Source organism: Dermacentor silvarum, chromosome 8 (genome assembly GCF_013339745.2).
Source record: "Dermacentor silvarum isolate Dsil-2018 chromosome 8, BIME_Dsil_1.4, whole genome shotgun sequence".
Lineage (NCBI taxonomy): Eukaryota > Metazoa > Arthropoda > Arachnida > Ixodida > Ixodidae > Dermacentor > Dermacentor silvarum.
In genome coordinates, this window is record NC_051161.1 from 31866878 (window position 1) to 31888993 (window position 22116).

At 47.7% G+C, this 22116-nt stretch overlaps 1 protein-coding gene across 1 annotated transcript in view; it reads left to right on the forward strand.

The window, feature by feature from the left end:
• LOC119460962 (fibroblast growth factor 9) overlaps nucleotides 1-22116 on the forward strand; it is a 114254-nt gene extending 92138 nt beyond the window's left edge. Inside the window, exons 2-3 of the mRNA XM_037722120.2 lie at nucleotides 2484-2587; nucleotides 14405-22116. Coding sequence (XP_037578048.1) covers nucleotides 2484-2587; nucleotides 14405-14608 — 308 coding nt within the window. The 3' untranslated portion in view covers nucleotides 14609-22116. The remainder of the gene's footprint in view (nucleotides 1-2483; nucleotides 2588-14404) is intronic.

Consider the following 22116-nt stretch of genomic DNA (forward strand, 5'->3'; position numbering starts at 1 on the left):
GGCAGTTGAGGCGTATTACGCGGCACCCACTCTCATCCGGCCACGTACGGCGCGCCGTCCATCTTCGGCGCCGTGAAGCCCGACGCCTTCCGCTCGTTTCCACCGCCTCACGGTTTGATCCGGCGTTAATTATTCTCGTCCCAAGTGCTAACCCGTTAGTCACGGCACTTCGCGACGACCAGAGCAACTTGTCGGCGGCATCGCGCCGAAGGCGGGCCGCGCGCGCTTAATCACGACACCCGCACGCACGCATGCATGCATGCATTCGCCGCACGAGCATGCAGGCACCGGTTCGCGGCGGAGCTCGTCTCTCGGAGACGCATAATTGCGACAGGAGAGACGCCCGGAAAAAAGCTCTCGGGCATTTTTTCGCCGCCGTAACGAGCGCCTAATGTGTCCGGACGATGACGCTGCGCTGCCTATATAGGCGTGCGTGTGTGCGCACAGAGAACGTCGCTCTCATCTAAAATGCGGTCAGCGCTATTTTGCTCACGTCAGCCCGCGGCGATGCAACAGCCTGGGAGCGTTTAGAAAGGCTGCTTCCTTATGCATGGCTACCGTAGAAGCAACCCACAGCGTGTGTACGCATTGCTACCGAAGGAAATTATCAGCGCTGCTCATGGGAGATGGCCCTCGTTCGGCTTTAGCTTCGACTGCCGTCCAGAAGCAAAAGTCACATTATGATTACCTCCATTTGACTACAGACGTCTTGTCGCGCAGACATTGCTATTTTATGTGTAGCCCGAGGAAACGGCAGTGGCCAGACAGGCGCTGTGGACACACTGCTATAATGACCGCTGATCAATGACAAGGATGCATGCATGCGTGTGGGCTTCGTGCGCCAAAGCGTTCTGGAGAAACAAGCACGTTCGTAACAATGGGCGGCGGCCAATCGCGACCGAGAACGGGATGAGAACTGCGACCGTGCTTCGCAATGACAGATCAGCTTGCGACCTTAAAGATCGTTACGAATCGGGCCTCAGTTTCGTCATTGTCATTACTACTGAATGCGAGAAGATAGTGCGCGAGATAGAGCGACGAGAAGGGTTCGTTCAACCTCTCTTCTGCCATCCCAGATCGAGAAAGACAGCTGCGTTCGCGACGCAGCAGGTTCGGGTATAGAAGGGGGGGGGGGGGGGGGGGGGGGGGGGTAGCGGAATGGTCTCGGGGGAGACGAGACCCATCCCTCGGTTCGCCTCCCAAGTGTCCGCCGTCGCTCGAGGGAGGGCGCGTGCAATCACCTCCCTCATTGAACTCTTCCGCCGCGCTTCGGAACGCACCGCTCGCCTCTATATACGCGCGGGGCGTCGTATCGTGCCGCACCCTGCCATGATAAAAGTCCGTTTATTTGATGAAGACGTCAGCGCCCACGGGGGAGCGAGCCGCACGCACGCACGTTCGTGCATGCGTACATACCTGCTTGCGCGCAACCTACAATCTCGGCGGCGCAATCGCTCTCTTCCGCGGCACGGTGGCGGCGGGGGCCACGGTGGCATTTAATTACACACGCCGAAGCCCGCCGCCGCCACGGCGGCGGCTAAACTGCGCCTCCTCGGTCGTGGCGAACTCTATCCGGGCGCAGCGTGACAAATGACCGGTGCCTTGCGAAGCGGATGGAAGTGGCTTTGCGGAGGCGACGGGGCGTTCAGACGTCTGAGCACGAGAAACAAGGAGGAGAAGAAAAAAAGCCCGGGCGTCGGACGCTGGGTGCTCAGTGAGCTTTAATGAAACACTCCCCTTTCTCCGTGCCAGAACGGCTGTCTTGTCCAAAGAAACTGGGGTGGTGGGAAAAAAAAAAAAAGAAGCTCGGCGAAGCTGCGCCACTTCTGACGTCCAGCGTGACTCCGCTCTTTGCTCTTAGTGGAGGGGGTAACCCTTTGCAGAACAGCAAAACTGAGCCGTACACTCGAGGCGCGCGTGAAACTCCGAGGGAAGCCTTCGTCTCGTGAAGGGCTGAATTTGCCGATAAGACGAGGTTCAATGCAGGTCATCCGGTGAATGCGCGCGTATAACGCTGTTCCTGCTTTCAAGGTCTCAAAAGTGATTTATGATGACCCCAATTAATTTTTACTGCACCATCCTGATATATTCGTTGCGCGTGCTGCGCAGTTTATATAATTAGAGCGAACGTGTAGAGGCCCGCGTTGGAGCATTAATTGTGACGTGCGTCGATCCCGAGACGCAAGATTCCATCACCAAGTTCCTCGAAAGGGCTATTGCTTATGTTAGTGGTACTGAGACGTGTATACTTTCTCATTATTTCTTTAAGTAGGGTCTGCATGACTGGATGAAACATTTTATGGCCTTCACGACGGCTAATACGATAATAAGAGTTCTCGTAATACATCGGGATGAGCCAATCAGCGAGATATCCCAGTCTGGTATCATCTCAATAAAAGTGTATCTGCTGTTCTACTACCACCGCCAAATAAACGCGAAACATGAGCTGGTGCTTGACCCATTGCTTCTTCTTATCCTTGCAGCCGTCCTGGAGATGAACGCGGTGGCTGTGAAGCTGTACAGTATTCGCGGAGTCGCCAGCAAACGCTACCTCTGCATGAACCGCAAGGGACAGCTCTCTGGACAGGTGAGCACTTTTCTGGCTTGCACGATCGGCCTCTCATGCTTTCGGCTGGCGGTGCCAGTTCACTGTTCAAGCAAATCTACGCATTTGGTAAACGAACAAATGGTAGGTAAATAAAAAAAGAATATCTAGCAGGAACCTCGGCGTACGAAGCTAAATATTGAGCTGAATATTGGCTGAACCCGTGAGTTTGTCGCTGGCTGAGTGAATGCCAAAGTTGCTAAGTGAGTGAGTGAGTGAGTGAGTGAGTGAGTGAGTGAGTGAGTGAGTGAGTGAGTGAGTGAGTGAGTGAGTGAGTGAGTGAGTGAGTGAGTGAGTGAGTGAGTGAGTGAGTGAGTGAGTGAGTGAGTGAGTGAGTGAGTGAGTGAGTGAGTGAGTGAGTGAGTGAGTGAGTGAGTGAGTGAGTGAGTGAGTGAGTGAGTGAGTGAGTGAGTGAGTGAGTGAAGGCGCCGTTCGCACTCACTACAAAAGGAAGCGTACAGCAGCAACAAACACGAGCCGTCACTTGATGCAACGTCGATGCAACGCATACTGTTCGTGTGAGCTGAGAGTTGTGCGGCCCTGTCATTTATGACGAGGAAAGTGACTCGCGTCAAGAACGGCGTCAAATGCAAGGTCACCGCACACGAGTGAGCATTGACACGTGACGCCATAGGGTCGATCCAAGCGTCGATCCAAACGACAGCCGCGCCGATCGAATGAGGGTCGACACGGCGACACCGGAATCTGCCCGGGTATGACGAGAGCCATCGACGAAACTGGTTGCGCCTTGGCATTCACGACACAGAGACACACTCCTTTTTCTCTGGCTAAGCAAAAAGGGAAAGCAGTATGCCACGAGAGCTACGCACGTGGGTGAGACGCCCGACACCCGCTGCGCAGCGCGCGCGTGTCGCAGCAAACTCACCGGGATGCCAATCAAGAAACTCTGGTTGTTGCGTCAAGGGGAAGGCCACTTCTCTACGCCGGAGCGTATTTGGCGGAGAGAAGTATATGTGCGCCGGGAATGGCTACGGGACAGGAACGCATACGCGTACCATACATTATTTCTTATGGCGGGCTCTGATTGCGCATCCGAGCATGCGGCGCCTTCAAAGGGCTGCGCCGAGAAAAAACGAACGCTCGAGAAAGAAGTCAGCCTCGGATGCCGGACAACGCCCCAGACGAGTCATAGAAAGGGCTCGAAGGACTGGTCCGAAACGTGCGCTATAGATTTGTCATCTTCTTCGACGTCGGCGGCGGCGTTCCCTTTCGTCTGCTTTTGGTACAGAGAACCACCGATGTACGGGGCACTTCCGAATGAGCTCCTATACACTTTAATCTTACACGGCGTTATAGTTACATTGCGCAGAGCGTGCTGTCTTTCTTTTTCGTCCCCCAGCGTAGTATACTTGTATTCATGTATACTTACTCTGTCGCATAGTGCAATAGAAACTACCAGGCGTGCGCACAAGACTTGCGCTTGGGACTGCATGAGCACATGATCGTTCTGATGCGTAGGGACGTGGGGCGGACGAAACAGGTGCCTTTTCGCGCTCTTCATTGGCTGACGACAGCTGTCACTTCCATAGCGTGGTGCCATTATATTACTATGAAACAACGTATACACATCTTCACATACTCTGTTCTGTTCTTACTTAATTACCTCCTCGCCCTAACACATTTCGGTTTTCTCTCTCTCTGTCTATAGCGTGCATACTTGTTTGCGTAATAAGTCAAACGAACAGTTTCATGTGTTCATGGACTGCACAAGAGCTCGACTTGAACACACACCGTCTTTCTATTTTAGCTATATAATATGCTTTCGATTCGCCAGCAAGGCTGCATGGATATAAGGTATATTGTTACAATTATTTCTGGTAAACGCTGTAGCGTATTCAATATTTAGCATAAATAATTGTGTCCTTCGTCATAGGGAAACCTTCGGGCAAGGACGTTATCAGGACGGGCAACAGAAGCGAAGATTATATCCATTTATATATACCGGCTGTTTGCCCCTATCCGATAACTTTTATCTTAACAGAATCTAACAAATTAGTCTTAATTTGGCCTATAGGCCGGCTTGACATCTAGGAGAGCTTCGCCAAAACCTATAGTAATTTAGTAAAGCCAAGATAAAACAGAATCAGAAACCTATAAACGAAGCTATGTGGCAAATAAATATATCCTCTCCAGCCCTCCTTTATTACTGTCAGTTCTTCAAAACATAGCATTGCCAAACAGACTTGCCTTAAAGCCCATAAAGATGTATATACGATCTCTGAAACTCCCTTCTGTCAACTCCGCAAAGACCTCGGAGCGACACGGAAGTGCTCGCTAATGCAGCGGGTGCGGCGATACATGTTAAGAGGTTTCCGCCCCAGCAGTTGGTAGTGTTTATGCTTGCTCTTTGATATTCCTCGCTCCAACTACTACACTGTCGGGGGGAGTATCTGCTCCGAGCACACTCCCTCTCCCTACTCCACCACAACGATTACATTGTAACTCTCCTGCCCAAGAGGACGTTGACCTCGACGGGATCGATCCTTGCCTGCAAAACACTACTCTACTTGCATTTCCCATTCCTACCTCTCTTATCCCCATTTTGCTTGTCTTTATTATCGGAGCACATTGCGCCGTCTGGAAACCTGATTCACCTCAGTTACTGGGACCGAAGACATAGGCGAGACGGAAACAAGCTCAAAGCGCCCAGAAATCCCCAGAAGAAAAGAACGCGTCGAGAAACGTCTGTGCCGAGGAAACGTTCCGTACACGAGGCATCCATTTAGGCCGCCTGGCCGGGCTCTGCTAACTGCGTTACCGCGCCCATATTTCAGCCGAAAGTAGCTCGTAAAGCCTCAACATTAGCGTTCCTTTCTCTCGAGCATTTTTTTTTTTTTTTTTCCCCAAATGGAAGAGTGCAAACGTTCACTTCGCGACTGTTTGCCGAGCCAGAGAAGAAACTGTTAGCTTAGGTTCCGACGTTGCGTCTGCCCAGTTTTTATGACTTCCCCGTTCCACGTCAGTTTGCGTGTATATGTTTTTCGCTAGCTTGCCGTACAAGGATGCTGTTCTGGTTACGACTGTTTCCTGCGATGATACGGACTTTATGGCATATGCCGCGTTCCTGCCTCTTCTCCTTTGCGTAAACGAAAGCAGACAGAAGAATTCCAGCATTACCAAGGAATTTGCAGTGAACTTAAGTCTTACGATATCACAATTTGGCCGTTGGTCACCGATTTGGGGCCAGCGTCGGTCGGCGCATGATTGCCGAAACCAAATAAGCCATCCCCTTCCCAGAAATCTGGGTGCTTTTTGTCTCACACTCGCACTTACAGGGCCTTCTTTTTATTTTCGCGACCTTAATTTCATTCGCTGCATGCGCAGTCACTGCGGCATTCAGAATCCACGCATTCCAAGTTATAAACCGCATTTAAGTGCTGCAAAACGATGGGAAGACGCATGCTTACCTTGCGTGTGAAACAGCCGTCTCTCTGCGTCCCACTTTAGTAGTTTTTTGGTGCCTTATGTTTTCTCGTTAACACAGGCATTCCTAACTTTCAAGGCGTTTACGCCGCCATGAGAAACGACCGCACTTTCAGAAGCAAAGAACAAAAAGAAAAAAAATGCACGGGAGCGGGAGCCGCGAGCGGTGGACAGCCTAAATAGCCAACATAACCGCGCTATCAAACGGTGCGGCACCTGGCGTTGGGACTGACGCTATGCATTCGCTTATCTTCCTTATCTGCTCGTCTGCGCACTTGCTTAAACTTGAAGCACGGCTGGTGAATGAAAATTCTGAAAGCAAGCTTATCGCCAGAGCCCAGCTCCAGTGGTAGCGTTTTCATTTGTACATGACCAGCTAATTATCTCATGTTACCTGCTTTATGATAGCGACACATATAGCATCTTTATTTAGGTAATTAACTTGATATATCTGTTTATTTCGTCGCACTACTTTCTTTCTTCTTCTGCAAGCTGTGAAAATAAGAGATTGAGCTGTGTCGCAACGCACAACTCAATCGCGGAAGTTACTTTCGCTTTGCCTGAGGTATTTCTTTATTTTATTTTGCAGCCGTTAGTCAGGCTTCTCCTCGTGGTCATCTGTCTTACAGCGCAGCATAAATATGTGTAGTGATACAAATCACTTACTGTGAAAACCAGTATCGATTGTTAATTAGCAATGCCTGCCACTGTGTTACGAACGTCGTGCAGTCTTTAGAGCGGCGTTTCATCTGAATGGACTTCGATCATTGCGATGGCTGTTAACAAAAAACGCTACGTGCAACTTAACCACGATGCTTCTCCAACAGACTTTAAAGCTTTGCCGGGCTGCCTGCCCGACGGTGTAGTCATGGTCTTCGGGGCGCTCGAGCCCACTGTCAACCACAGCATATTCGTGCGAGTAAATGATGGCACCCATGACAGCAATGAAGAAATAAAGCGATAGAAAGGTGTTGACTTCAAAGATGCGGTCATTTTCATTTACAGTCAACACATAGATTTCCTTTTTTTATTACATTTATACAAAAAGCGTAGATATAAGAAGCATTATGGGTAAGTAGGAGTAGCACTGGTTGAGCAAAACCTAGAGCCCAACAGATCACACCAGCAAGCTTCGGGTTTCTAAGCCAAATGTCTGGGGCCGTTGGAAACTCAAGTCAACTTGCGTCTGCAGCGCGAGGACAGGGACACCGCGTAATTCGACACGCGAGAAAGTTTGCTTGCTAATGTCGCAATGGTTTCAGTGACACGAGCAGCGAGCGAGTGACACTCCGTTTCCTAAGCAGCGACTTCCGGTCGACCACCGACTTCCGGTTTGTGCGATATTTAAAAAAAATGTTTCTAAATTCAAAATAAATCATTAAACATAAAAACTGTACGAAATCGATGGCTCTACTTAATGTTGATGATGGATAGGACATCACATGATAAGTTTACTTACAAATTGAGTTAGTTAAGTGACAAGAATAATTAGAAACAATTAAGGAAAGCCTAATTGCCGTATACCAAAGCACACTTTAGGTACCCACCGCATCAGTAATGGTTTCGCTCCATGTGCGTGGCGGTTTCCCGCCAGTTCAGTTCGCTCGCTCCTCCAAGTTCGGTTTCCCGCCCGTTCCGTTCGCCATGGAAGTAGACGACGAGGACGCCGGTCCAAGTGTGGTCTAGTGTAGCGTAGTGTAGTGTAGTGTAGTGTAGTGTAGTGTAGTGTAGTGTAGTGTAGTTTACATCGTTTTCATCAAGAATTCACCAGCATTCTCTTTGTCTGTGCCGTACTTCACTTTAATAACACAAAGTTAACCTAAGGAATACACCAGGGCACACCAACGCCGAGGTGCAAGTGCCACTACCAGACACCCTAAGTCAAGGATTAGGGTCGCCTCCAGCTTTTTTGCAGACAGCGCGTACGAGCGTATGTTGCTTGTCTAAAAACAAACAAATGTGTGCGTGGCTCTACAAGCCACAGCCTGTGCAGCCAGCACTTCGTCTTCACTCGAACGATGACCGGTACCGCCAGAAGTTGAACTGATATGCAATAGGGAGCAGCGCTCTTGCAAACTAGAAAGAGGGTCCTGGTAAAATTCGTCACAAATTGCTCATCATCCTCCGCATTCGAGGCATTCAACTTAAGGTCGGCGCTCGTGTTTCGTCACGTTTCTTCCTTGCTTTCGCTAGCACTGAGAGAGCGAGAGAAGTGAAAAGGCAGAGAGGTTTACCAAGCTGAGCTCGGTCGGCTACCCTGCACTGGGGAAGGGGGTCTGAAAGATTAAGAAAGTCGAGAATTTCACAGCATGCGCGGACACACATTCAATGAAGCGTTCTTCGTGTCCTGCTCCATCGCAGGCACCGAATATTCTCCAACACTCCCCGTCTCTTTCGACAACGCACTTAACGCACTCGCGCAGTGGTGCGCCGACTCGGACCACCTGTCCCGCCTCGGAGCTCCACCCCTTCGCCGCCGCGTCTCTGTTCCCGCCACCGCCGCCGACGACGACGCCAGGCTCGGGTGCCTGTCCCGGCGCCGTGCCCTGTGCGTGGGAGAGGGAGAGCGAACGCGGAAGAGGCTCCGGAACCGAGTCGCGACAGAGCACGTGTGCCGCGCGCAGACATTGTTGTCTACACGGCGCGCGTCTATCGCAGGGGGAGGCCCCCCCGCGTGGCATTGGCGGCTACACAGTCGCGCCGCGCTGACGGCTGCCGCGTACACTGCAGCCGTCGCCGGCGCTCTAGGTAAACAGCCCTCGCGGGCACATACGGGCAACCGACGAATGCTTGCGAGGGCAAGCTGCTGCGCGCCCGCCGGGGTCCCACCACCACTGCTGCCGTTTTCGATGCTTCCTGATTCCCCCCTCTCTGATTCTCTAAACTGGCGATGGAGAAAGCGAAACGCTGAAAAGAAAGAAGAAGAAATTGCAAGGTTCCCGATTTATATCGCGCAGAGAAAAAGAGGGCGATGATGGCGTGCCCGTCTGCGACCACCCAATCTGTAGATGATTTGTCGAGATTATGTCCTGGGGACTATGTTCTGAGATTATTATGTCCTTTCGAAGAATGCTCCTTTTCTCATTTTCCTTTTAAATTCATGTTTATCTTGCTTGTTCTTTCTTTTATTCTGTCCCCTTCTTCTCTTCATCATATTTGCGTTCTTTTTCTCTGTTTCGGCGCATTCCTGTAGAAGTGTAGGGCATATATGTCATCGCATTTAACAGTAGTCATGGCTTACTCGGCATATCTAAATATAAGTCGATGTAATTGCGTTCCCACATTGTGTACTCTGAATAATCAGCAGAAAAACGAACTCGTAAAAACTGCCTGAGTGCACTGTGTAATATTCGCTGTAGTATTCGCTCTTGGCAAAAGCCAAGAGCGAATCCAGAATGGCCCTGTCGGAGCCCGCCGATACGGTCGCCGGTCGTGCTTATATATAGTAGCACAGCATTCTATCAAAACTAAATTGGAAGTGTTAGCGTTTCCGAGGTGACGTTCAGACAAGCAACTGCAGTGCTGTTACTACTGTGGCAAATGTCGCCGCTGAGCATTTCTGCTATTCTTACATTCGACAACACTTACAAGCCTCGAGTGGCTTCGCGTAGCAAATGGCTTTGAGGAATTTGTAACATGCAGCCTTTAAAAAAGAAGTTAACTTGTTCGAATACTCTCATGCAGCGAATCCGGTTTTCTCTCTCTCTCTCTCTCTCTCTCTCCTGATTTGATGCTGCTGGGATATACAGAAAGAACGGCGCTCGGGATCCAATGCGTCGTGCAAAACGCAGTGATTATACAGTCTATATGTATTGGGGATGGAGGAGAAGGGGAACCAAGGAACCCGATTTTTTTTTAACACGAAAGTGTTTTATGCCGGGGTCCACCAAGACTTCACTGACGTATTTCCGTCACGGATATGACGTTCTTACAATGTACACGAACATAATACAAAGAAAGAAACTAGAAGAAAAAGTTCCACAAACATGCAAAATTTGGAAATCGAACCCACGGCCTCTCGGTCCGCGACGATAGATCGCCGAGCGTTTAACCCATTGCGCCACAAACGCATTTGCAGAGAGCTACACAGACGCGCCTTATATATCTAACACTCCTCCGTGTACCCGCGCTCTTGCTCGGGGCGGTGCCGCCGCCTAAGAGCAGAAAAGAGAAGTACTGCATTATGACACTAACGCGCACCGACAGTGAACGCTTCGGTGGTCTCAGCACTACGACGCCTCGATGCCAGCATTCGAAGGGACGCTGGCATCAAGAAGCACTACCAACGCCACCTAGGTGGCGTTCACCGTACTCAGCACAGCGGAGCGTGGCCTCCGCAATTAGCTCTGAAAATGTTTCTGAAGTTGATCGCGGAGGCTGCAATTACGACGCGCTGTACGCGCTGATTTGACTCGGTGACGATTCAGTTACGTGCTTTGTCTTGCGCGTTGTATTAGTGTGTCAGTTACGTGCTTCGTCTTTCGCGTTGTGCTAGCGTGTGCAGCGTAGTGCAGCTTCCATATGCACGACGGTTGCTCATGGTCATCGACGTTGGTAGTCGTGATGGAGGAGACGTGCCACCAGGCGTCAGCGTGGGTGCATCAACGCCTAAGGGCGCTTTAGCCACAAAACACCAATAGACATTATATATCAATGTGCAATAAACATTACACTACTTCTGTGAAGACACGTTTCACTTTCGTGTTCTATACCGATTCCTATATAAGAGGGATCAACCACATTTTTTTTTTTTTTGTCAGTCAGAACCCTAAAAGCCAACAGATAAATGTTGGCTTCCTCTGAAGATGCTAAGCTGGATAAGTTGGTGTCGATTCACGGATAATAATAACAGCGCATGCAGTGACGAAGGCTTACACGCAACACAAGCGCTAATATTCAACCGGAAATTTAGAGAAGAGAGGAGTTGATGTGCACTTCTTACTGCGCATGCTCCTGCAAGTCAATGAAAGAACATGACAAACAACATGACTTCGGGCATATGTCTATAAACATTACAAGGAACGTGTGTTGTGCCAACGCCTTCGTCTTCGTTAATAGCCATGGCTTCATATGGTTGTATACGTATTTGGCATTGAATTTTCTTCTGTTTCAAGAAAGCGTGGTCTGCGAGAGCAACGTTCTTCTCATTGACATCGAATCCCCTACGACCGATAAAGCTGTTTCAGGCGCACAAGGATGCTAAGTCAAGGGATCCCGACATTTATTGCGGATAGCAAAGTATACAGGGTTGCTCTAAGTCGAATATTCTAAACCTGCGTGTTATGCTTTTCAAAGAAGGTATGTTGGAGGCCGGAGATATTTCAAAACACATTGTCAGAAAAAGAAAATTGTAAGAGAGGATGTCTGAGGTGGAAAATGTCGCATTTTTCTTTCTCTTTCTGAACGATACACGGCACTGTGCAAGCTGAAAGAATTAGGTTCTACCACAGTACGATATGCGCTATTAACGAGCTTTGTTTAACATGTGTCACTTTAGTTTAGAGCGCCGTGCAATTTCACAGTTGCATTCGTGAATTATAAGCGTGAAAAAAAAATAATAAGCGGGGAAATTCATATCATGCGTAGTGCACTCCGACTTCGCACTGCATACAATGGATACGGTTTCAAAACACGTGCTTAAAAGGATCAGACGTTGCTGGCCCAGAGACGTACCCAACCATTTCCCCGCCGAGGCGGGAAAGTCGAGCCGATTTCTTGCGGCGCTATCTGCAAGAATCGACATTAGGACAGGCTAAGCCGTTCGTCTGCCTCGGGAATGGCGATTTAGAAAACCGGTTTGCGCACTTCGAACTATGTAGAAGCAAACGAAACTGCCCGCTAAGACACGTCGAGACAAATTAGTAATCGCTCGAATAGTAAAAGGGCGACGCTCCATGTGGTCAGCGACAGGCCATATATATATAGTAGACGTCACAGAGGGACTTTCTCGTGCGAGCCTGCATGACCACTCTGTCGCGTGGAAAGGAAATGCAATACGTACGGAGTGTACGCAAATGGTAAGATGGCCGACTAGTAAGAATTTATTGCAGGCGACGGCTATGCCGCCGTGCGCTGAGAAACAGAAGTCGGGGGAAAGAATAGAACTTGGCGCAGCTTGTGGGCAGATGTCCCTGTTGTTGTGTAACGCTGTCGTGAAGAGAATCGTTAGGTGTGCGGCGAAGACTTCGTTAGACTTAGTTGCTTTGAGAACTATATAGGTGTGCTTAACCACATAATAAGAAGGAAACACTTGGAACTTGTTTTACCCTCTTCGTGAAGCAGTGTCTGCACTCAGAGAGGTTAAAAAAAAGCAGCGCTTTCAAGGCAGACTACAGTGATAGCTCCGGTGAAATACCAACTCCCTAAAGAGACGATCCGTCACCACTTTCGTTCATTTTGGAAACCGCCGCATCAGCCCTGTGTTGTAAAATGATAGCCTCATGGAAGTCACCCTCCTGTACAGAGGAAGAACACGATCGGCCTACACACCTGCATGGTCAGCGCTACTGTTTCCCCATCTTGCACTGAGGGCAACGAAGTGGGCGATATAGAACACTTCATCTGGTCTTGCAAGCGCTTCTATTCTGAACGCAGTAGGCTTCTGGACGGCATGAGAAGAAGAAGGTTTCCTCACAAACGTGTAGACAGTTAGTCTTGCCGGGTGGACCGCGGATAGTGCGCAAGAAAGTGTCGCGCATTCTTCTGAGATTTCTACGAGGGACTGCACTGATTGACCAATGGTGACATATTTGACGCGGAAAGAGAGGCTCAGAAACAGAAGTCGTGGGAAAGAATAGAACTTAACGCAGCTTGTGGGCAGATGTCCCTATTAATTTAAACGTATATTTAATATACGAGTGTGTTCAGACTCTGCTGCACAGCTTTCCTTGGGCAGTTTCACGACATTGAACATCTGGGACATTATTACAAGAACGGCAGCGAAAAAAAACACAAGGACGACACAAAGAAACGACAAGGACGAGCGCTGAACTTGTCGTTCCTTTGTGTCGTCCTTGTGTTTTATTGCGCTGCACTTCTTGTACCAACACGCCCAACTCGCCACATTAATCTGGGGCATCTCGGTTAGACGTCATCCATACTCTTACGCAAAGTGTAACCCAACAAGGTTGCGACTTGCAATGGGCATGTTGGTACTGCATTATCGAAGGATCAGGGACAAGCGCTTGTCCCATGTCGCTTCCTGTTTAACCAGACGCATTGCTGTCCTATCGGTTTGTCCTATTTTTTTTACATGTCTTCACAAAACAGGGATTAGAGTGCTACCGTTTACAACATCTCTTACCAGTTGCCTATGCTGAGCTGGACATGCAGTGACAGGCAGTGTCAAGGGCTGCGTATAGCCCGGATGCATGGCTCAAAACAAAACTTCAAAGCTAGATGCCATACAAACACGGTGAATTGGCGCGTCATGCGATTTTCGGATACAATGTTTCAGTTGACACAGCCGTTGCGATGAGTGATCAAGGCACCATTGTTCTCCCGTTCGGCACGCTTATACTATGCGGCTGCGCCCCCACCACGCAGTTGTTGCGCCAAACAGATGTTTCAAGTATTTCAATACTTGAAACTGCGCGTACACTTGCGTGTAGTATGTGTGCAGACGCATGTGTGTATGTGAGCGTACACGCCTGCGATTCGGGCTGACTTCCTTGCTCTTAGCGTTTGCGAGTGTACCATGTCGTAGCACTTGATGAATCCGATGCTAGATATATTTTCAAAAGTGCACTATTGTACTTGTCAACGTGCCTGCATAAATTTTTTTCAGTCGCATTCTTCACAGGAAGGTACGCAATAACTATACAGTAACTTATAAGTATTCGATTAAAAAGTGTCTTCCGAACATTGTTGTCGCAGTGACAGTGAATCGTGTCACGTGACCTGCGTCAGCTTACGAATTGTATTTCATTCTACGCAATACACAATAGCTTAAGCAGCGTTTTCATAGCATGTTCATTTAATTCCGCTGCTACTATGTCCCCGTTGTCTGTGTTCTGCCTTAATCAACTACATTGAACACACTCTACCAATGGGTCATCTGACATATTTTTCTCCTTTACGTTCGCATAGCTCCCTCGCGCTTGTTGTAGCTGCTGCGTGTGTATCTGTTCTTGTATAACTATTATTATTTTTTGCTCGTAGTTGTCTACACACACCTCCTATAATCTTTTCTATATTCCTTTATAAGAGCTAGGTCCCTTTCAGGTTCTTTTATAGCTTGCCATGATTATGAATGTTTATAGTCTCTTCACTTTAATGATGATTGTGCAATTTAACGCTTTAAAGAGATAGAGAGAACTTTGCTAACGCCTTGCCGTTCTGCTTTGGTCTTCGCAGAAGCGGCGCTCGGAGAAGTGCATCTTCCAGCTGACCGAGCTGGCCAACTCGTACACCACCTTCTCGTCGATGCGCTACTCGCGCGGCACCCGCTGGCGGTGGTACCTGTCCATCGGCAAGAACGGACACGTCAAGAGGGGTCGCCGGCCGCGACAGAAGGGCACCAATTTCCTGCCCAGAAGCGTCAAAGACTTCAAGCCCTGAGTCCCGAAGACGAGGAGCCGCGGGTCGTCATCCTGCGTTACACTGAGCAGCCCAGCAGTCGTCGTTCTCTCTCCCAAAACTCCCGAGGCCTCCCCGCCGACGGCGGGACAGTCGTTGCGACTGTTGCCCCGTGCCGCGTGGCACACAACATCGCCGGTGACAGCACCAGAGTGATGAAAAACCGGTCCCACCGGACTAACACTGCTGCAGTGCCGTTGCTTGCGTCTCCAAGATCGACAACGACATACTTCGACATTGCGCGCCGTCTAATGGGTTCCAGCGACCTGCAGGATCGCCGCTGACTGGCCGCCTTCCACCAGTGGTCGCCGTGTCTTCCTGCGCTGCTTGTGCGTTCTACGGCAGTGCTTTCTACAAGATTGCTGCCTGATCCCGCGCATGTTCTTCAACGCAGGTTCTTTTCTTCATTTTGCTAGCACAAGAACTGCAGTCGTGCGCTTCACACTTCACCGCTTTGTTCTCTCGCTGTGCGCTTACTGGCGCACGATAATATCGTTGACGAACGCCGAAACGAATGCACTGCTGCAGCTCTTGTTCTAGTACGAAGGAAAAAAACGCAGTGGAAGGCGCTCCATATGATCAAGTGGCTCCTAGAAACTTTTGTGTCCCTACGAAGCTGCTTCGTTCGTATATGCCGAATGCATGTGGTTTTGGTTTACCGGTGTCCTCTGGAACTGCTATGAACAAAATCTAGGCAAGTGTCCGGCATCGAACCATAACAGCGAAAACTGACTGCACACTTTATTTGTTATTACGTTGTGAGTTTGTGTTCGGTTTGCAAAAGGCAACGAATGTTCGCAATGTCGTCGAAATTATATCAATGCGAACAAGGTCATGGTCCTAGTTTGGAGAATACATTTGGCTTCTAAATGTTCACATCCGAAAAGCATGTGGACGGCCTGCTTTGTCTGTGTAACTTATTTTGCTCTCTAGATAAAGTAAAAAAAAAGAAAAAAAATCTGCAATGAATGACACTTTGTTTGTTGGTGGGCGCTAAATGCTTGTGTGCACTTCGACGAGTGCGGGAGCAATATACTGGGACGCACATGCTGTTTGGCTTGCTGGATTCAACGCCCTGTTGACGTCTGGACTGTATGCACCCATCTACGACCCTTGGAGACCATCGCAACGTGGAGTAGACCGTGTATGCTTGTGGAACGAACTATAAGGCTGTGTTATCTCGAGTTGCTACAGTATCGCGTATGTGCATGTCTTTATGTGAAGCACGCAAATCTGCTCGCAGTCATGAAAGAAGACGTTGGTGACCCCACAAGGGTCGTATTGTTTGCTCGAGGAGTTGTGACAACGGGCCGATGTAATGCGCACAACCCAAGCGTGCGTTTTGTGATGTTTATGCTAGCTTCGCAACACTGACCTACGCGAAGATCTACATTTTTTTCCGCAAAAGAAGGAGTGCTTTTCACGTGACGTCAGGCGAGCCGGGTGGTGTGCCATTCTCAACGTCAGTGCTCTCTCGTAACGGCGACGCGATGTGAGGACAGTTCGCTTATTGCGTCCTCACACGTGATCCCGCACAAACAAGAGGGCGCGCAGAGTCATTCGGTATTAGAGTCCCTTCACATGAGAGCCATATACAGGAACATTATTCGGTATCGTGCCTGTGTGCATGCAGTGGTCTACCACGGGTTTCGCTCTGTCGTCCGTGATCACTCCCTCGTAAAGCCTGTGCGGTCCCGCTTAATGTGGTCGTCTCGCTGCAGGCATCCGTACTGAGCTGCTACTAGCCATGTATTTTGATTGTTTTCTACTGCCATAGCTAGAAATAGTAGCTTGAGCACTGTAATGTGTGTTTTGTACATACCGGTTGAGAGGCACGCCTTATGACGAATCACGAAGTGGCGTCTAAAGTGGGTTTTGTTGGTGTTCAGATCCCGTCTTTTTTTTTTTTTTTTCGATGTGTTCGTGTATGGGGTCTACGTTAGAACGTTTCTCGCATTTCTGTTCCTTTCGACGTTCCTGTGCGAAGTAAGGTGCAGGAGCACTGGCGCTAGCAAGAGTTCAAAAGATCTGAAAGACGAAAAGCACACGATTGTTTATATATTACGCGGGGCATCAACACTCCAAGCCTTGCCCTTCTGTTTTCTTTTTTTTTATCTCTTTTTTTTCAGTTAAGCAAGGGAACGACCTTCCTCTTATATGCGCTGTGTAAATGTTTTGAGAATTGTAGTAAGGCTCCAACATGTATCATTTACTAATTGAGAGTTTAAAACAACTACGCCCTTACGTGCTCACTCGATAACCTTCCTAAATTAAAACCTTACTTATTCCTCGTTATCTGTTATTCCCCAGTTGAGTAGAGGTTCCCCGATCGGAAATTAATGTACGTGGTCCAGTACGACGGGACAGTTTTCGCGACAAATATTTATCAGCTCCGGTACACTGATCCCGGCTCCACGCATCTTTGATATGTTCAACGATTCGACGGTTGTTTTACGCTATTTATTATGTGCTCATTCCTTGCATCGGAAACCTGTGTCTAATTACTATTCTGAGTCCGGAAGCGACTTACTTGTTCCGCAATTGTTTGTCCCGAGTTTCACTCGGTAAGCGTCCGAAGTAACGTCGCCCGATAAATCTTCATCCCCTTTCCCCAAAAAACTATTTTCTTCAACTAAACTAAAGATGCTTCCACAAATGCCTTTTGTACTCGTTATTTATTATTATCATTTCACTGGCAGCATTGCCTTTAAGATGAAAAAAAAAAAGCATCCGCTGCCTTCCCTCATTTTTCTAATGTATTGTTTGTCATACAACGAAAAAAAAAATGTATTTATCGCATCGCTTGCCAGGCGATGAACACGTTCCTAACCAAAGGCTCCGACACTTTATCTCAGCAAAGTAGCAGCACGTCGCACGCATCAAATTACAAGGACAACTTCCCTACAAATTATTTATTCGCTGGCTTTTCGTAAGCAGTGCACTGAACGTAAAATTTGAATTCTTTAATGTGTCAGAGAAACCATTCGATTAGATTCTTCGTAAAGCCTATGAAAGGTATAGGCATGCAAGCTAATCTTTTCTTCCATTTCCTATAGTTAACCTTCTTAACTATACTCTCTAGGCTTCATCTATATTTTCTATACGCGGGCACTAGCAACGACAAAGCTATTGCAAGTATAGAGGCATTTAGAAAGTCCCCAGCCGAGGGACGTCGCATGCAGTCAATCCTTACCTACCTCACTAGCTTGTGTCGGCCTTGTTAATCTATTACTGTGCTGTGCCTAGTATAGCAGTTCTTGCGACGGGCGTTTGCTGCCTAGAGCCCCAGACGTGCTCTGTAGCACCGAGTCTTGTCCCTCCCGTCTTGGAGTAAGCGAAGTAGCTCGTTACTTTACCGCGAAGCGCAAATGCATTTCAACTCACTTCGTACTCAGGACTTAACTCGGCAGCCGTAGTTTTTTTTTTTTTTTTTTTAACCATGATCCGAGGTATACAAGGCAGCTTTGAGAGCGATACATCTTGAAGCACGCTGCTGCTGAAGGAAAGAGAAATTTAAACTCAAGGAGAGGCAAGCAAGCACACTATACATCATGCAGATGAGAGGAACACGTACGAATAGTATTATCAGCAGCGCAGTGTCAAAACGCATAGCACAGACAATTTGGATGGAAACGAACGAGCATACTGAAGGCTGGAAGACATAAACGATAGCTGTAATTTTACTTAAGCGTCAGAGGACAACTAATGAAGACGTTCGTCCCTAAATCAAAGCCTTCTCTTTGTTCTTTCTGGTATTGAAAAAGTGCAGACGCTCAGTGAAATTTTAGGTGTGTTCGTCGTCCTTGGGTGCGATAGCCGCATTGCGCTGGAGTTTCCCAGGCAACAGGAATACGCACAGAGCCGCCGAAAAAAAAGTTAATGTGGTAATTGTAATTCTGAGAGGAACAGAAAATTAAGCGCGATGACATCTTCCAACTCATCGCGATAAGAAAACAGATGTTGGATGCAGATTTCTTGCTGAAAGTGTAGCAGAAAACGTCGTCAAAGATGATTGTGAAACGTCGGAAGTTCGGAACTGAATGTGTTAAAATAAAACGAACTTGCGCCGGTATACGAAGCTCTGCTGTCAAATCACCCTTTTGCAATAAACTTCCTCAGCCTCCGATGCCGTCTTTCCTTACGTGTAAAAGGCCCTAAATGCCGCTATACACGCTTTGCCTATTCTGTCCCTCAAAAGTTGCAGTGACGTTATTGACAGTCTTGACGACGCGCAGTTATAACGTCACAACGAAGAGAATAAGAGTAAAGAACGAATCACGAGATTCGCCAACAACATACACGATGATCAGCGGGAGCTGTCGCAGTTTTGATGGACTTAAACGTGTTCATGGTGTACCTAGCTCATAAAAAAAATGCTTTCACAGGAAAAAGCATAAATGATATGCTTACTTATTTAAGATTTGAAGGCGACAAGCGTCCTCTGGCTTTAATTTGATAGTAGCGCAAGCAATTTATTTGCAGACGTGCCACTTCTGGCTGGTATGAATCTGCGAGCAATACTCAGGTAACGTCATCGCATCTTTTTTTCCCACACATTTTACTCCATGCACGAATCGCGACGCGTATTTAATACCCTAATAATCGAGCTTGCATCCTTTCATTAGCCATGAGCCTTTCGAATCTTACTGCCATTTTTTGCGTTCTTCAGTGAGTGCAGCTTAGTTCTGTTGCTTTGTAAATGTTCTGAACGTGTTTGACAAGTTTGTGAGCGCGAGTAAGCCAGTTTTATGCGAGTGCAATGTGAAATGTACAGTGAAAAAAGAAAATCGCACAATGAATGTAACAAGATGCTAAACAGAAACCCTGAATCAAATCACACTGATAAAGCATTCCTTGAAAAGTGTACTTTTGTTCATTTCGCCGTGAAAAGTTCGTTATTAGAAGATGAAATGAAGGCCAAACTTCCATTTCTTGAATTATGCGCCCCAACTCCAGCGCAGGTACGTCACTGTGACGGTCACGTTTCTCAAAGTATTTTCACGTATTTGGGTCGTTGTAACACAGTGAATGTTCTCGAAACTTGCTCACAGACCTTTGGCGCTTTCAGAATACAATGAAGTGCATCTTTACAGTTAACAAAATAATGACTAGGCTCGAGCAGACGCCATAAAAATCAATGACGTCACTGCGAACTAGTGCGGAAACTTCAAGCCGGCGTCGCCACCCGCCTTTCGTGTTCTATCTTATACCTAAGCCTGATCTAACCCTCTGAGCGGCTTTGTTGGTATTATAGAAAGATGAATGACTAATAAAGCTCAACGTTATATTTGTCTATTTAGAGTCCCTTTAACACATCATGAAGATTAAACCTTCTCTTTGGGTCTACCATTCGAATTTTGGCTGTGGTATAGTGAGCGCCGTGTACGCGTATGTGTTCAAGCGAACAAATCGTCGTAGCTTTGTCGGCAGTAAAAGCTGGCTATTCAGCGGACCAATACCGGAAGGCGGACGGAAATCACACGTTCGGAAATGTGTGTCATTCCTGAAAAACCTGACTAAAAATGTACCAAACCACAGAAGGCGCTAAAAATGTACCAAACCACAGAAGGCGCTTAGAATCGAATCGTAATACTGTCGAACGCCTTTTTAATTATGTGCTTGGGGCCTCCCAAAGTATTCGTTATATAGGTCACTTCGTTGTAAAGGTCGCGCACTGCAGCTCACAATAGAGGCGGAATGGAATTATTCCTTCGTTATGCAGGTCATTTCGTTGCAGAAGCGTTCTTGTTGAGCTGCTTGACTGTACACAGTACTGATCGTTTCAACGAACGACAATGCCTGCCGAAGCTTGGCGAGAACAGAAGATTCATGCTGTTGGCATTCGATGGTGAGCTTGGCAGCATACTGGCTGAGTTGTAAATATTACGTGAAGCGATCAATTGAAAGTAAAGTGCACGGTACGTGACTGAAAGAACTTTATTATGCGAAGTGTGCTTTAGGAAAAGCTATAGAACATGAGTGTCATAGGCTGGAAATGCGATTGATATGTATTTTGAGAATTTTACAACTGAGGGGCTTCCGATAAACAAGTGATGAGCGTGTGTGAGAGGGAACGTGTCAGTGCAGACTTTGTCACGTTTTGCACGGTCCCTCGCAGGTGGGTGACATTGGTGCGTTAGTTTTGTACGGTTTTGTCCTCGCTCGACTCCATCGACAACGTACGTTCTTTAGGTCAATAAATCTACGTCGGGAGCACTCTCTCTAGACGCTCCAGCTCGAAAAATGTCAAAAACGTGCACCGTGCTATCGTGACGAAGGCCGCAGTGACAAACTGTACAGCGCATTTAAAGAGATGGCTATGCAGCCTCGCAGCGAAGACCTGCAACCAACGACGGATATGTGAAGCGTGGTTTTTCACTTTTGTACTTTTATACTTTTCTACCGGCTCGTTGCTGTAGTCGCTGTTGGTGCTAGCACAGAACCAGTACCCGCACCAGAAGTACACAGTTGAACGTACGCCATGGATAGGCTACTCCTAAAAGCAGATGTTGATTCTTTGAGACTTCTGCTCGGACAGAATTACGAAGCGGAATACAGACAAGGCGTGTCACCGGCCGTGAGCGAGAATTACACGCTAGTTGTGCGCAGCAGCAAACTTTTCACAGTCACGTGATCGCGATATAAGGATGTTTTTCTTTTTTTTTTTTTTTTCTTTCCTGTTGTACGCAAGTTATACGCTCGGGCGCTGCCATAATAACGGCTTCGTCCCAATTTCTCGTCGTGCACTCATATCTAGGCTCATAGCTTTAAGTGTAGATAGTCTATATACATATACCAAACTCGCTCATCAAATGTAAAGCATGCACATGTCTTGTACATATACTAGTTCTTGTTTCATATATGGTTCCCACGTGTTGTTTTCTTCTCGCATTTTACATTGAAGGTTGCCGCCTTTCTCACTCAAGAAAGAAAGACGCACACGTACAATGTGTCGTCGATGCTATCGTTTGTCAAAGACACAAATTTTTCGTGCATTGGGGAGGGAAATCGATTTTTACGGGTACGCATCCGTCCCGCATTCCGATGCATCAGACATCGGTGTGTGGACATTGAAATGTGTCACCGAACTCTTATTTAAAGGCCGCATTCGCAAGCCCCAGAATCGAAAGCAGTTTGGAGCATCCGAATGGCGGTGAAAATAATATTCATATACCAAAAAAGGACGGCAGACTTCGACAAAAAAAAAAAAAAATCGTTACGAAATTGCCACTTAAGCACGTCCCCCCTCTCCCCACCTCTTTTTCCCCCGCATCAAGCGCAGAGTGGTATAGGTGTTACTGTAGCATAGATGTGCATATAGTGATGCATCAGATTTTTTTTATTCATTTATATTGTGTTCACATAATGATATAATAGTATTGTATGAAATTTGTGTTCTTTGTCCTTGTGTACAAGACGTGCTGTAGAACTCTTGAAAGCCTTGCAGTGGAAACTTCTACGAAATAAACATCTCTTCTTTCGCAACTGCA